The 12703-nt window shown below is 45.5% G+C and overlaps 1 protein-coding gene across 1 annotated transcript; it reads right to left on the bottom strand.

Moving 5' to 3' along the window:
- Positions 1-2233: 2233 nt before the first annotated feature.
- Positions 2234-5482, bottom strand: LOC309548367 (uncharacterized protein; the record flags this gene model as incomplete). Its single annotated transcript, XM_082248305.1, has 3 exons — positions 5368-5482; positions 4547-5199; positions 2234-2447 (listed from the first exon to the last, which is right to left on the bottom strand). Exons 1-3 carry the CDS (start codon positions 5440-5442, stop codon positions 2234-2236), a joined length of 942 nt encoding a protein of 313 aa, XP_082104431.1. The 5' UTR covers positions 5443-5482.
- Between the last annotated feature and the right edge of the window lie 7221 nt (positions 5483-12703).

Below are 12703 nucleotides of genomic sequence, written 5' to 3'. Positions count from 1 at the left end.
CCATTATAAATGAGCCTTGGCCCAGAGAAAACGCCTGCGCTTCTGGATCATGTTTAGATATGGCTTCTTTTTTTGGCCTATAGAGTTTTAGCCGGCAACGGTGAATGGCACGGTGGATTGTGTTCACCGACAATGTTTTCTGGAAGTATTCCTGAGCTCATGTTGTGATTTCCATTACAGTAGCATTCCCGTATGTGATGCAGTGCCGTCTAAGGGCCCGAAGATCACCGCCATCCAGTATGGTTTCCCGTTTTTGACCCTTACACACAGAGATTGTTCCAGATTCTCTGAATCTTTGGATGATATTATGCACTGTAGATGATGAGAACTTCAAACTCTTTGCAATTTTTCTCTGAGAAACTCCTTTCTGATATTGCTCCACTATTTTTCGCCACTGCATTGGGGGAATTGGTGATCCTCTGACCATCCTGACTTCTGAGAGACACTGCCAGTCTGAGAGGCTCTTTTTATACCCAATCATGTTGCCAATTGACCTAATAAGTTACAAATGGGTCCTCCAGCTGTTCCTTATATGTACATTTAACTTTTCCGGCCTCTTATTGCTACCTGTCTCAACTTTTTTTAAATGTGTAGCTCTCATGAAATCCTGTTGGAACAGGAAGAGGCAAACCCCAAACTGTTCCCACAAAGTTGGGAGCATGAAATTGTCCAAAATGTCTTGGTATGCTGACACCTTAAGGAGTTCCTATCACTGGAACTAAGGGGCCAAGCCCAACCCCTGAAAGGCAAACCCCAAACCATAATCCCCCCTCCACCAAATGATTTGGACTACAAAGCAAGGTCCATAAAGATATAGATGAGCGAGTTTGGGGTGGTGTAACTCGACTGGACTGCAGGCATCCAAATACTTTTGACAATATAGTGTATATACACAGTACATCAATCACAATCCCATGAAAAAGTCACCATTGTGCCAATTTGTGTCCATGTCATCACAACTTAAATGTTACACTAACACTTTACACAAATGTTGTATGCATTGCATTGTAGCAAAGGGGACTAAATCTTTCCTAATGTAATTTTTGCCCATAGTTACACTTTAAGGTCAACATTGTAATGTTTCCAGGGATCATCGTAAACATAGTTTACCCAAAAAAGGATAACAATAAAGAGAACCCCAATCAGAGGAATTCCAGTCCCCCAGCACGGGTAGGAATATGACCACACATCTCAACAGTTTGCAAGTTCAATCTCTTGCAGTTGTGCTGTGTAATTAGTCTATAGATCAGTGATGGCGAACCTTGGTACCCCAGATTTTTTGGAACTACATTTCCCATGACGCTCTTGCACTATGCAGTGTAGTTGAGCATCATGCGAAATGTAGTTCCAAAACATCTGGGGGTTCAAAGGTTCGCATTCACTGGTCTATAGAGATGAGCAATAGCTGGAAATAGGATAATAAGGATATCTAATCTTCACCTGATGAAATCCCTTGGACTTGTGGTAGAATTGAGAATATGAGGGGAATATGGTAATTAAAAAATGATAGAAACGAGTACGTCAGGCAGTGGGCTTGTACAAGGATAATAAAATAGAGACATAATAATATGACAGTAAATATTATACATTGGTAAAATGTAGCCCATTGCCTAAAGGGGGTAATAAACAAGGGGAACAGTAAAAAAGGGGGAACATGGGACTTTAAATGAAGTGTGTGAACAAGCTTGTGGTAGAATTGGATGAAACGCAAGTGGTCAACTTAAGTGGTACGTTCGAACACATGCCACAACTTGGTGTTGGAAGTCCTAATGCAGTTTAAGAAGTTGCTTGCTCACTTAGCAGAGACTTATCCCTACCTGGTGTCCCATCCACAAACCTGTCTGCAAAGCTGTCATCCATGAGACGAGATGGAACATGGAAAGGTGGTGTGGATCATGGGAGGGGAGGTGGAACATATAATGGAAGGGGTGGGCTTAGCTGGACCCCTTAAGATTTACTGATATAGCAATAGTCAGTGAAACCTGGAATGGACTCTTCCACTGAGACTTCAGAAGCTTGTCAAGATCTTGACTGTTATCCAGCCTCTTGAAATGTGGCAGTGTTGTTTAGGTATCCACTCAGGATTGGGAAATTAAGTAACCACTTGGGAACACAGCTCAGTTAGCAAAATAGGCAAATGCATTACATGTTCAATCAAAGCTTCATAAAAAAGGATAAGGATGAAAGTCATAAGAAAACATTGTTCAGTTATTGACGATTCTCCAAAAAATTGTCAGATTGTCTCCAGTGTGGATACTTTGCTTAGTAATGTGCTCTCGTTGGGTGGTAAAGGCTTTGTCTTATTCTGACCACTGATAGGCCTATTTTTAATGTGAACCCACTGGTGTGAGCCAAGATCTGTCTTGTTTTTAAAAGCTTTATCACATTCAGAACACGGATATGGTCTCTCTCCGGTGTGAATCATCTGGTGCCTGATAAGGTGATCACTGTTTGCAGTGGCGTAGCGTGGGGGGTGCTGCCGGTGCGGGCCGCCCCGGGCGCAATGTTCAGGGGGGCGCAGTCACGGCGGCTGTGCTGTCCCTGAAATCTCAGTTACGGACATCCTTTCACGGAGAAGATTCAGAGTCTATAGCTGCTCCGCCCCTTCACTGCCTTCTCAGCCTATGGGATCACAGTGTACACGCCCCCTTCCCCAGCGCGCCTTGTTTGATAACGGAGCAGGAGATGTGGACAGCTGGAGAAGAGAGGAGAGGACGGGCTGCAGCCTTATAGAAGAAGGTGAGCTGGGGAAGATAAACCAAATGTATTCTTGTCAGTACTTACCCTGCTGAGGAGGGGGGAGGGGAGAGGCTGTGTTTTCTTCAGCAGGGCACCTCCTGTCTCTGAGGCTGATCGATAGATTTCATGTGAGGAGCAGTGCACTGCTTCTGGAGGAAGGACATGCCCTAAACTTCTCCCCCAATCTCTGCTACACCTCCCTACTCATTACCTGCCCACCCCCTCCTGTTCTACATTACCACATCCAATGTCTGTGAGCTGCTGGAGCACTACAAGTACCAGCATGCCAGGAAATGGGGGCAGCAGCAGTGTGTTCAATCAGGCTGATATTTAGATGGTGTGTGTACTTTATATATACTGTGTATATACTGTGTGTATGTGTATGCTGTATATATACTGTGTGTATGTGTATACTGTGTGTATACTGTATGTTTACTGTATGTATACTGTGTGTATAGTGTATGTATACTGTGTGTATAGTGTATGTGTATACTGTGTGTATAGTGTATAGTGTATGTGTATACTGTGTGTATAGTGTATGTGTATACTGTATGTTTACTGTATGTATACTGTGTGTATACTGTATGTTTACTGTGTGTATACTGTGTGTATACTGTATGTTTACTGTATGTATACTGTGTGTATAGTGTATAGTGTATGTGTATACTGTGTGTATAGTGTATGTGTATACTGTATGTTTACTGTATGTATACTGTGTGTATACTGTATGTTTACTGTATGTATACTGTGTGTATAGTGTATGTATAGTGTATGTGTATACTGGTGTATATACTGTGTGTATAGTGTGTATATACTGTATGTATACTGTGTGTATAGTGTATGTGTATACTGTATGTATACTGTGTGTATACTGTATGTATACTGTGTGTATAGTGTATGTGTATACTGTATGTATACTGTGTGTATAGTGTGTGTATATGTATACTGTGTGTATACTGTATGTATACTGTGTGTATAGTGTATGTGTATACTGTATGTTTACTGTGTGTATAGTGTATGTATAGTGTATGTATAGTGTATGTGTATACTGGTGTATATACTGTGTGTATAGTGTGTATATACTGTGTGTATAGTGTATGTGTATACTGTATGTATACTGTGTGTATACTGTATGTATACTGTGTGTATAGTGTATGTGTATACTGTATGTATACTGTGTGTATAGTGTATGTGTATACTGTATGTATACTGTGTGTATAGTGTATGTGTATACTGTATGTATACTGTGTGTATACTGTATGTATAGTGTGTGTATACTGTGTGTATAGTGTATGTGTATACTGTATGTATACTGTGTGTATACTGTGTGTATACTGTATGTATAGTGTATGTGTATACTGTATGTATACTGTGTGTATAGTGTGTGTATACTGTGTGTATAGTGTATACTGTGTGTATAGTGTATGTGTATACTGTATGTATACTGTGTGTATAGTGTGTGTATACTGTGTGTATAGTGTATACTGTGTGTATAGTGTATGTGTATACTGTGTGTATAGTGTATGTGTATACTGTGTGTATAGTGTATACTGTGTGTATAGTGTATGTGTATACTGTATGTATACTGTGTGTATAGTGTGTGTATACTGTGTGTATAGTGTATACTGTGTGTATAGTGTATGTGTATACTGTATGTATACTGTGTGTATAGTGTATTGACTGCGGGTGACGTCAGACTCTCCTCCCTCCCTTCCGCATGCGTTACGTCCCTCGGGGCGGGACTTCCACAGGTGGGGGCGCAAATTACATGCCTTGCCCCGGGCGCTGACAACCCACGCTACGCCACTGACTGTTTGTAAAAGCTTTGTGGCATTCAGGACACGGATATGGCCTTTCTCCGGTGTGAATCATCTGGTGTCTGATAAGGTGTTGCCTCGTTATAAAGGCTTTGTTACATTCAGAACACGGATATGGCTTCTTTCCAGTGTGACTGATCTGGTGTGTGATAAGGTGCGACTTATTTGTAAAGTCTTTATTACACACAAAACACCGAAACAGCTTCTCTCCAGTGTGGACCCTCTCGTGTCTGATAAGGTATTGCCTCCTTGTAAAAGCTTTGTCACATTGAGAACATTGATATAGCTTAATTCCTGTGTGAATGATTATGTGTACATTAAGACTACTCTTCTGTGTAAAAGCTCTATCACATTCCGAACATTGATACGGCTTCTCTCCAGTGTGAACCCTCTGGTGTTTGCTAAGCTCTGACTTTGATGTGAAAGCATTGTCACATTCAGAACACTGATAGGGTTTCTCCCCAGTGTGAATCCTCTGGTGTGTGATAAGATTTGCCTTCACTCTAAAATCTTTGCCACAATCTGTACAACGATACAGCTTCGCTCCAGTGTGAATGCTCAGGTGTAAGTTAAGGTTACTCTTCTGTGTAAAAGTCTTGTCACATTCAGGACACTGATATGGCTTCTCTCCAGTGTGAACCCTCTTGTGTATGAAGAGATTTTCCTTCTTTGTAAAAGATTTGTCACATTCAGGACACTGATATGGCTTCTCTCCAGTGTGAACCCTCTTGTGTATGAAGAGATTTTGATTCTTTGTAAAAGATTTGTCACATTCAGAACACTGATATGGCCTCTCTCCAGTGTGAACCCTCTGGTGTATGAAGAAATTTTCCTTCTTTGTAAAAGATTTGTCACATTCAGAACACTTAAATGGCTTCTCCTCCATTGTGAACCCGATGTGTCATAAACTTTCCCTTCACAGTAAAACCTTTATCACAATCGCAAAACAAAAGATCTCCTGAAATGACTTCTCTTCAGTAGGAATGGGTTGGCCTTCACTATAAAGTCGTAGTCAACTTCCAGAACTTTGAAATTACTTCTCGGCTGTTGTCCTCGGAGGATGGATCAATGTTAAAGGGCATCCAAAACATTTACAACACCAATGTGACTTGTGTCCTTTGTGAATCCTCCAGTGAACTGCAATAAAGTATTTCAGTCACTTTAGACACCTATGTGGCTGGTTTTCCATGTGACTTCATAGTATTTATGAAGACCAACATGACCGAAAACTTGGTTCATAAATCCACCTGTAACAAAAAAAAAAAAAGAATTGTATGGGGCTGTAAAACATTGATTTCTATTTTTAACATTCATTATTAGATACACAATACTACCAAAAGTATTGGGACACCTGCCTTTACACACACATGAACTTTAATGGCATCCCAGTCTTAGTCTGTAGGGTTATTGAGTTGGCCCTTTGCAGCTATAACAGCTTCAACTCTTCTGGGAAGGCTCTCCACAAGGTTTAGGAGTGTGTCTATGGGAATGTTTCACCATTCTTCCAGAAGCGTATAACCTTTAGAAGCGGAACAATTCCTAACTTCTGCCAACTTACACCCCGAAGATGTCACCTCACCGGCCCGAAAGGCAGCCGTGTCCCGCAAAAAAAAAACTCAGCCCCAGTAAGGGAACCTCGAAGAAAGTCAAGTGTTGCTCTACTCCCAACCTTCAGATGATTACCTGACCAACAACTCAGAGGCATGCTTTGTCTTTGGGTTTCCTACACCCTCTCCACGATTGAACGAGGAGAGACTTCTGTATCTGTCAAATGTGTATGCACACATAAGGTTTGCGTTTACCTGTTTGATGTATATATACGACGATATTTTAATGACATCCCAGTCTTAGTCCGTAGGGTTCAAAATTGAGTTGGCCCACCCTGTGCAGCTATAACAGCTTCAACTCGTCTGGGAAGGCTGTCCACAAGGTTTAGGAGTGTGTCTATGGGAATGTTTGACCATTCTTCCAGAGAGCAATTGTGGGGTCAGGCACTGCTGTTGGACGAGAAGGCCTGGCTCACAGTCCCTGCTCTAATTCATCCAAAACTACTCACTAGGGCGAGATGCTCTGGGGAATTCCAGGATGGGGGAGGATCTGGGGGTCCTAGTATATGAAAGACACATTAGAAAACTCTGGTTCAGCCACATCTGGGGTATTCCATTCAGTTTTGAAGGAAGGATGTCCTCAGGAAGGATGTGCTGGAAATGGAGAGAGTCCAGAGAAGGGCATCTCAATTAACAGGGGGACTGGAGGACCTCAATTACGAGGAACGACTACAAGCACTAAATCTATTCTCTCTGGAGAAGAGACGCTTTAGAGGAGGATTGATAGAGATGTACAAATACCTCAATGGTGATCCCAGCGTAGGGAGGAAACTATTCAGTCACAGGGAGTGTAAGAGGACACGGGGCCACACAATGAGACTGGAGGAGAAGGGGTTTAACCTTAAGCTGTGTAGGGGGTTTTACACTGTCAGGGCGATAAGGATGTGGAACTCTCTTCCACAATTGGTGGTGTCAGCAGGAAGTATTAATGGTTTTAAAAGACTCTTGGACATGCATCTTAGTGAACACAACATACAGGGATATGGGAAATGATCATCGACATTGACACACACACACCTACACAGGTTGAACTGGATGGACTATTGTCTTTATTCAACCTCAACTACTATGAAACTCACTATAGTATTCTGGGTGCTTCTTTCAACAACATTATTATTTTCCTTTATAGAAAACTGCCTGTTCAAATTTGGGACTAGACAAAGAAATTGTTTTTAAGGCTGTGTACGTACTTACTATATATACATACTGCTAATAAAAAATTAAAGGGGCACTTTTTACTCAGCGTACAGCATCAAGTCAATTAATCTCCTGGGATATTGATCTGGTCAGTAAGGTAGCAGAGGGGGTTGTTAATCAGTTTCACTTGCTTTGGTGTTGATGAAATTAGCAGGTGCACTAGATGGGCAACAGTAAGACAACCCCCAAAACAAGAATGTTTTTACAGGTGGCCTATTTTTTTCCCCTACTAATTTTTTCTGACTGTTTTGCATTTGGCTAGGGTCAGTGTCACTACTGGTAGCATGAGGCCATACCTGGACCCTATAGAGGGGGTCAGTATCACTACTGGTAGCATGAGGCCATACCTGGACCATATAGAGGGGGTCAGTGTCACTACTGGTAGTATGAGGCCATACCTGGACACTATAGAGGGGATCAGTGTCACTACTGGTAGCATGAGGCCATACCTGGACCCTATAGAGGGGGTCAGTGTCACTACTGGTAGTATGAGGCCATACCTGGACCCTATAGAGGGGGTCAGTGTCACTACTGGTAGTATGAGGAGATACCTGGACCCTATCGAGGGGGTCAGTGTCACTACTGGTAGCATGAGGAGATACCTGGACCCTATAGAGGGGGTCAGTGTCACTACTGGTAGCATGAGGAGATACCTGGACCCTATAGAGGGGGGTCAGTGTCACTACTGGTAGTATGAGGCCATACCTGGACCCTATAGAGGGGGTCAGTGTCACTACTGGTAGTATGAGGAGATACCTGGACCCTATAGAGGGGGTCAGTGTCACTACTGGTAGTATGAGGCCTTACCTGGACCCTATAGAGGGGGTCAGTGTCACTACTGGTAGCATGAGACCATACCTGGACCCTATAGAGGTTGCACAGGCAGTCCAGGATGGCACATCAATACGTGCCATTGCCAGAAGGTTTGCTGTCTCCAGCACAGTCTCAGGAGCATGGAGGAGATTCCAGGAGACAGGCAGTTACTCTAGGAGAGCTGGACAGGGCCATAGAAGGTCCTTAACCCATCAGCAGGACCGGTATCTGCTCCTTTGTGCAAGGAGGAACAGGATGAGCGCTGCCAGAGCCCTACAAAATGACCTCCAGCAGGACACTGGTGTGAATGTCTCTGACCAAACATTTAGAAACAGACTTCATGAGGGAGGCCTGAGGACCCGACGTCCTCTAGTGGGCCCTGTGCTCACTGACCGGCACCGTGGAGCTCAACTGGCATCGGTCATTGAACACCAGAATTGGGAGGTCCGCCACTGGCACCCTGTGCTTTTCACAGATGAGAGCAGCTTCACCCTGAGCACATGTGACAGACGTGAAAGGGTCTGGAGAAGCCATGTAGAACGTTATGCTGCCTGTAACATCGTTCAGCACGATAGTTTGGGTGGTGGGTCATTGGGTCATTGATGGTCTGAGGAGGCATTTCAATAGAGGGACGCACAGACCTCTACAGGCTAGACAATGGCACCCTGACAGGAATAGGGATGACAGATCCTCTTTATGGAGGGGTCCCCTGTAATAGGAATAGGGATGACAGGTCCTCTTTATGGAGGGATCCCCTGTAATAGGAATAGGGATGACAGGTCCTCTTTATGGAGGGATCCCCTGTAATAGGAATAGGGATGACAGGTCCTCTTTATGGAGGGATCCCCTGTAATAGGAATAGGGATGATAATACCTAAAGCACAGGTAGGGCCGCCCCCATTCAATGTCCCAGCATGGACAATCTAAATGTAATGAATATGATAGGTAAAACAATATGCATGTCATGAGTGTAGCACCCTCTAATGTGCTAGATGTAAATAGGTTTTGAAGTTAGAGTAGGGAATTGCATTTTTAGCTCAGGGCTGAGCCTGTGAACCTGGGTCAGGGCTCAGGGGGCTGGATGACTCATCCTGACAGCTCTTTCGGCACCTCCCCCTGTTTTCTGGAACATTGGAGAATGTGCTAGGATGTAGTGGGTGGAAGCCAGGGCCGGACTGGGAATAAAATTCAGCCCTGGAAAAAATTTCATACCAGCCCCATAGCATTATTATACCGACCCAACACCATAGCGCCATTATTTTCTTGTTCATAAAAGGGAAAATCATGCATTTTAAAGCACATTTGAAGAGTGTATTATATATATAGATAAGAAAGTTATGAAAGCATGTAGTGCTTCATATATATATATATATATATATATATATATATATATATATATATATGCAAATTCCGGTTAAAAGTTGTAAAAGTGCGGACACAATAAAGGAGGTGCAGGGGCTGCGGGCACGGTACAGGAGATGTCAGACTGTGCTGACATGTTACAGGAGATGTCATAGACTGTGCGGACATGGTACAGGAGATGTTGGGGGCTGCGGGCATGGTACAGGAGATGTCATAGACTGTGCGGACATGGTACAGGAGATGTCAGAGGCTGTGCGGACATGGTACAGGAGATGTCATAGACTGTGCGGACATGGTACAGGAGATGTCAGAGGCTGTGTGGACATGGTACAGGAGATGTCAGAGGCTGTGTGGACATGGTACAGGAGATGTCAGAGGCTGTGCGGACATGGTACAGGAGATGTCATAGACTGTGAGGACATGGTACAGGAGATGTCAGGCACTGTGCGGACATGGTACAGGAGATGTCAGAGGCTGTGCGGACATGGTACAGGAGATGTCAGAGGCTGTGCGGACATGGTACAGGAGATGTCAGAGGCTGTGCGGACATGGTAAAGGAGATGTCAGGCACTGTGCGGGCATGGTACAGACGTCAGGGGCTGTGCGGGGATGGTACAGACGTCAGGCGCTGTGCGGGCATGGTACAGACGTCAGACGCTGTGCGAGTATGGTACAGGAGATGTCTGGCACTGTGCGAGTATGGTACAGATGTCTGGCGCTGTGCGGGCATGGTACAGATGTCTGCCGCTGTGCGGGCATGGTACAGATGTCTGCTGCTGTGCGGGCATGGTACAGATGTCTGCCGCTGTGCGGGCATGGTACAGATGTCTGGCGCATCACAGTGGATATCCAGAGCAGAGATCACACACACCCACAATGGAGGCAGAGTTCAGGCTCCTTACTGTTACCAAATAAAAAAAAGCCCTAGAAAATGGGACACTCAGCCATAGCATGGATGAAACCGCACTGCTCACTCTCATGACCCTGTGACCTCAGGCTCACCCCTCACCTGCGATCACATGCTGATGGCGCGTGAAGTCTCGTCATCTGTGTGGGAGACTGGGAGGGATCGTCGGCGCTGTGACAGCCAGCCTCAGTAACTTGATGACCCAGCACCGCCGTCCGCCACGCAGGGCACAGGCGCAGCCGCCACGTGACGTCATGCCGCTCACAGCGGCTGACGTAGAAAGAGATGGACGGTCACGGACCGCCATTCTGGAGCACAGCGGGGGCGGGGGCGGAGCAGTGCAGCCTGCACAGCGGCCGTCATCAGCGGCCCCAATCAATGCAGCGGCCGGTGTACCGGCAATACTTAAAGCGGCGCTGCGGGCGGCCCTATTAAAGCGGCTGGTGGAAGCTAGGAGGGGTTACTTGGAATATTTACGAGGGTCTCATCCAATATCCAGTGACCGGTCAGGCTGCATTGGATGGGCACCGGTCAGGCTGCATTGGATGGGCACCGGTCAGGCTGCATTGCAAGGGCATCGGTCAGGCTGCATTGCAAGGGCATCGGTCAGGCTGCATTGCAAGGGCACCGGTCAGGCTGCATTGCAAGGGCACCGGTCAGGCTGCATTGCAAGGGCACCGGTCAGGCTGCATTGCAAGGGCACCGGTCAGGCTGCATTGCAAGGGCTCCGGTCAGGCTGCATTGCAAGGGCTCCGGTCAGGCTGCATTGCAAGGGCACCGGTCAGGCTGCATTGCAAGGGCACCGGTCAGGCTGCATTGGAAGGGCACCGGTCAGGCTGCATTGCAAGGGCACCGGTCAGGCTGCATTGCAAGGGCACCGGTCAGGCTGCATTGCAAGGGCACCGGTCAGGCTGCATTGCAAGGGCACCGGTCAGGCTGCATAGGAAGGGCTCCAGTCAGGCTATATAGGAAGGGCACCGGTCAGGCTGCATAGGAAGGGCACCGGTCAGGCTGCATTGGAAGGCCACCGGTCAGGCTGCATTGGATGGGCACCGGTCAGGCTGCATTGGATGGGCACCGGTCAGGCTGCATTGGAAGGGCACAGCTGAGACTTGAATTCTTTATGTAACGCACTCCTGAACTCTGCACTCTGATTTTTCTCTATCTCATCATCATAACATTTGGTTAGAAAATAAATATCTTTTTTTTCCTCATGGAGGAAATGTGAGAAACACATCCCACATACACTGTATATATCTCACTGTATATATATCACTGTATATATATCACTGTATATATTACTATATATATCACTGTATATATCACTGTATATATATCACTGTATATATCACTGTATATATAATTTGAGGAAAATATGCTTATAAACAGTTTACCATTTGCCAATAAAAATTAAAAAAAAATGTCCCTGGATTTCATTTAAAAAATCTGTTCACCTTACCATAGTGAGCCCACATTACCCCCCCCCCCCCCATAGTTCCTTACTCCCCTCCATGCTCCCCCATCTTACCCGATCTCTCCCTAAGTTTCTCCTTAAACTTTTTGTCTGTCTCTCACTGCAGTGTCATGTGAGAGGAGGGGGAGGGGTGTCCTCCATTTTCTTGTAGCTCAGAGAGGGGAAGGGGGTGTCCTCCATTTTCTTGTAGCTCAGAGAGGGGGAGGGGGTGTCCTCCATTTTCTTGTAGCTCAGAGAGGGGGAGGGTTGTCCTCCATTTTCTTGTAGCTCAGAGGGGGAGGGGTGTCCTCCATTTTCTTGTAGCTCAGAGGGGGAGGGGTGTCCTCCATTTTCTTGTAGCTCAGAGAGGGGGAGGGGTGTCCTCCATTTTCTTGTAGCTCAGGGATTCAATCTTCCTGTAATGACTTCTCGTTGTTTATTTTACTTTTCAATTTTTATTGGAATTTTAATTTAACAATAACATTTACAATTATTTGTTACTTCTGACTCTTTGCTTGGTACATGGAACAACAGTTAGGCTCCATTCACATGTAAGCGTATGGATCACGGGCAGATTCCGCCCGCGATCTGGAGATTATTGCAAATCGCGGGACGCCTGTGCGTTGCCTGTTGATTTGCAATAGACCCCCAAATGCTGAGCAATGTTGCCGCGATTTCCGCCTGCCGAATCGCGGTAACATCGTGCAAAAAAAAATTGCGGGACGCATTACGACCAAAAAAGTACAAGAGCTTCTTTGGGGGTCGCTCAGCGTTTGGGGGTCTATTGCAAATCAACGGGCAACGCACA

The sequence above is a fragment of the Pelophylax lessonae genome, assembly GCF_965119305.1.
Source record: "Pelophylax lessonae genome assembly, chromosome: 2".
Taxonomy (NCBI): Eukaryota; Metazoa; Chordata; class Amphibia; order Anura; family Ranidae; genus Pelophylax; species Pelophylax lessonae.
Note: the sequence above shows the minus strand (reverse complement) of the source record. Positions and strands in the feature narration are given on the sequence as shown.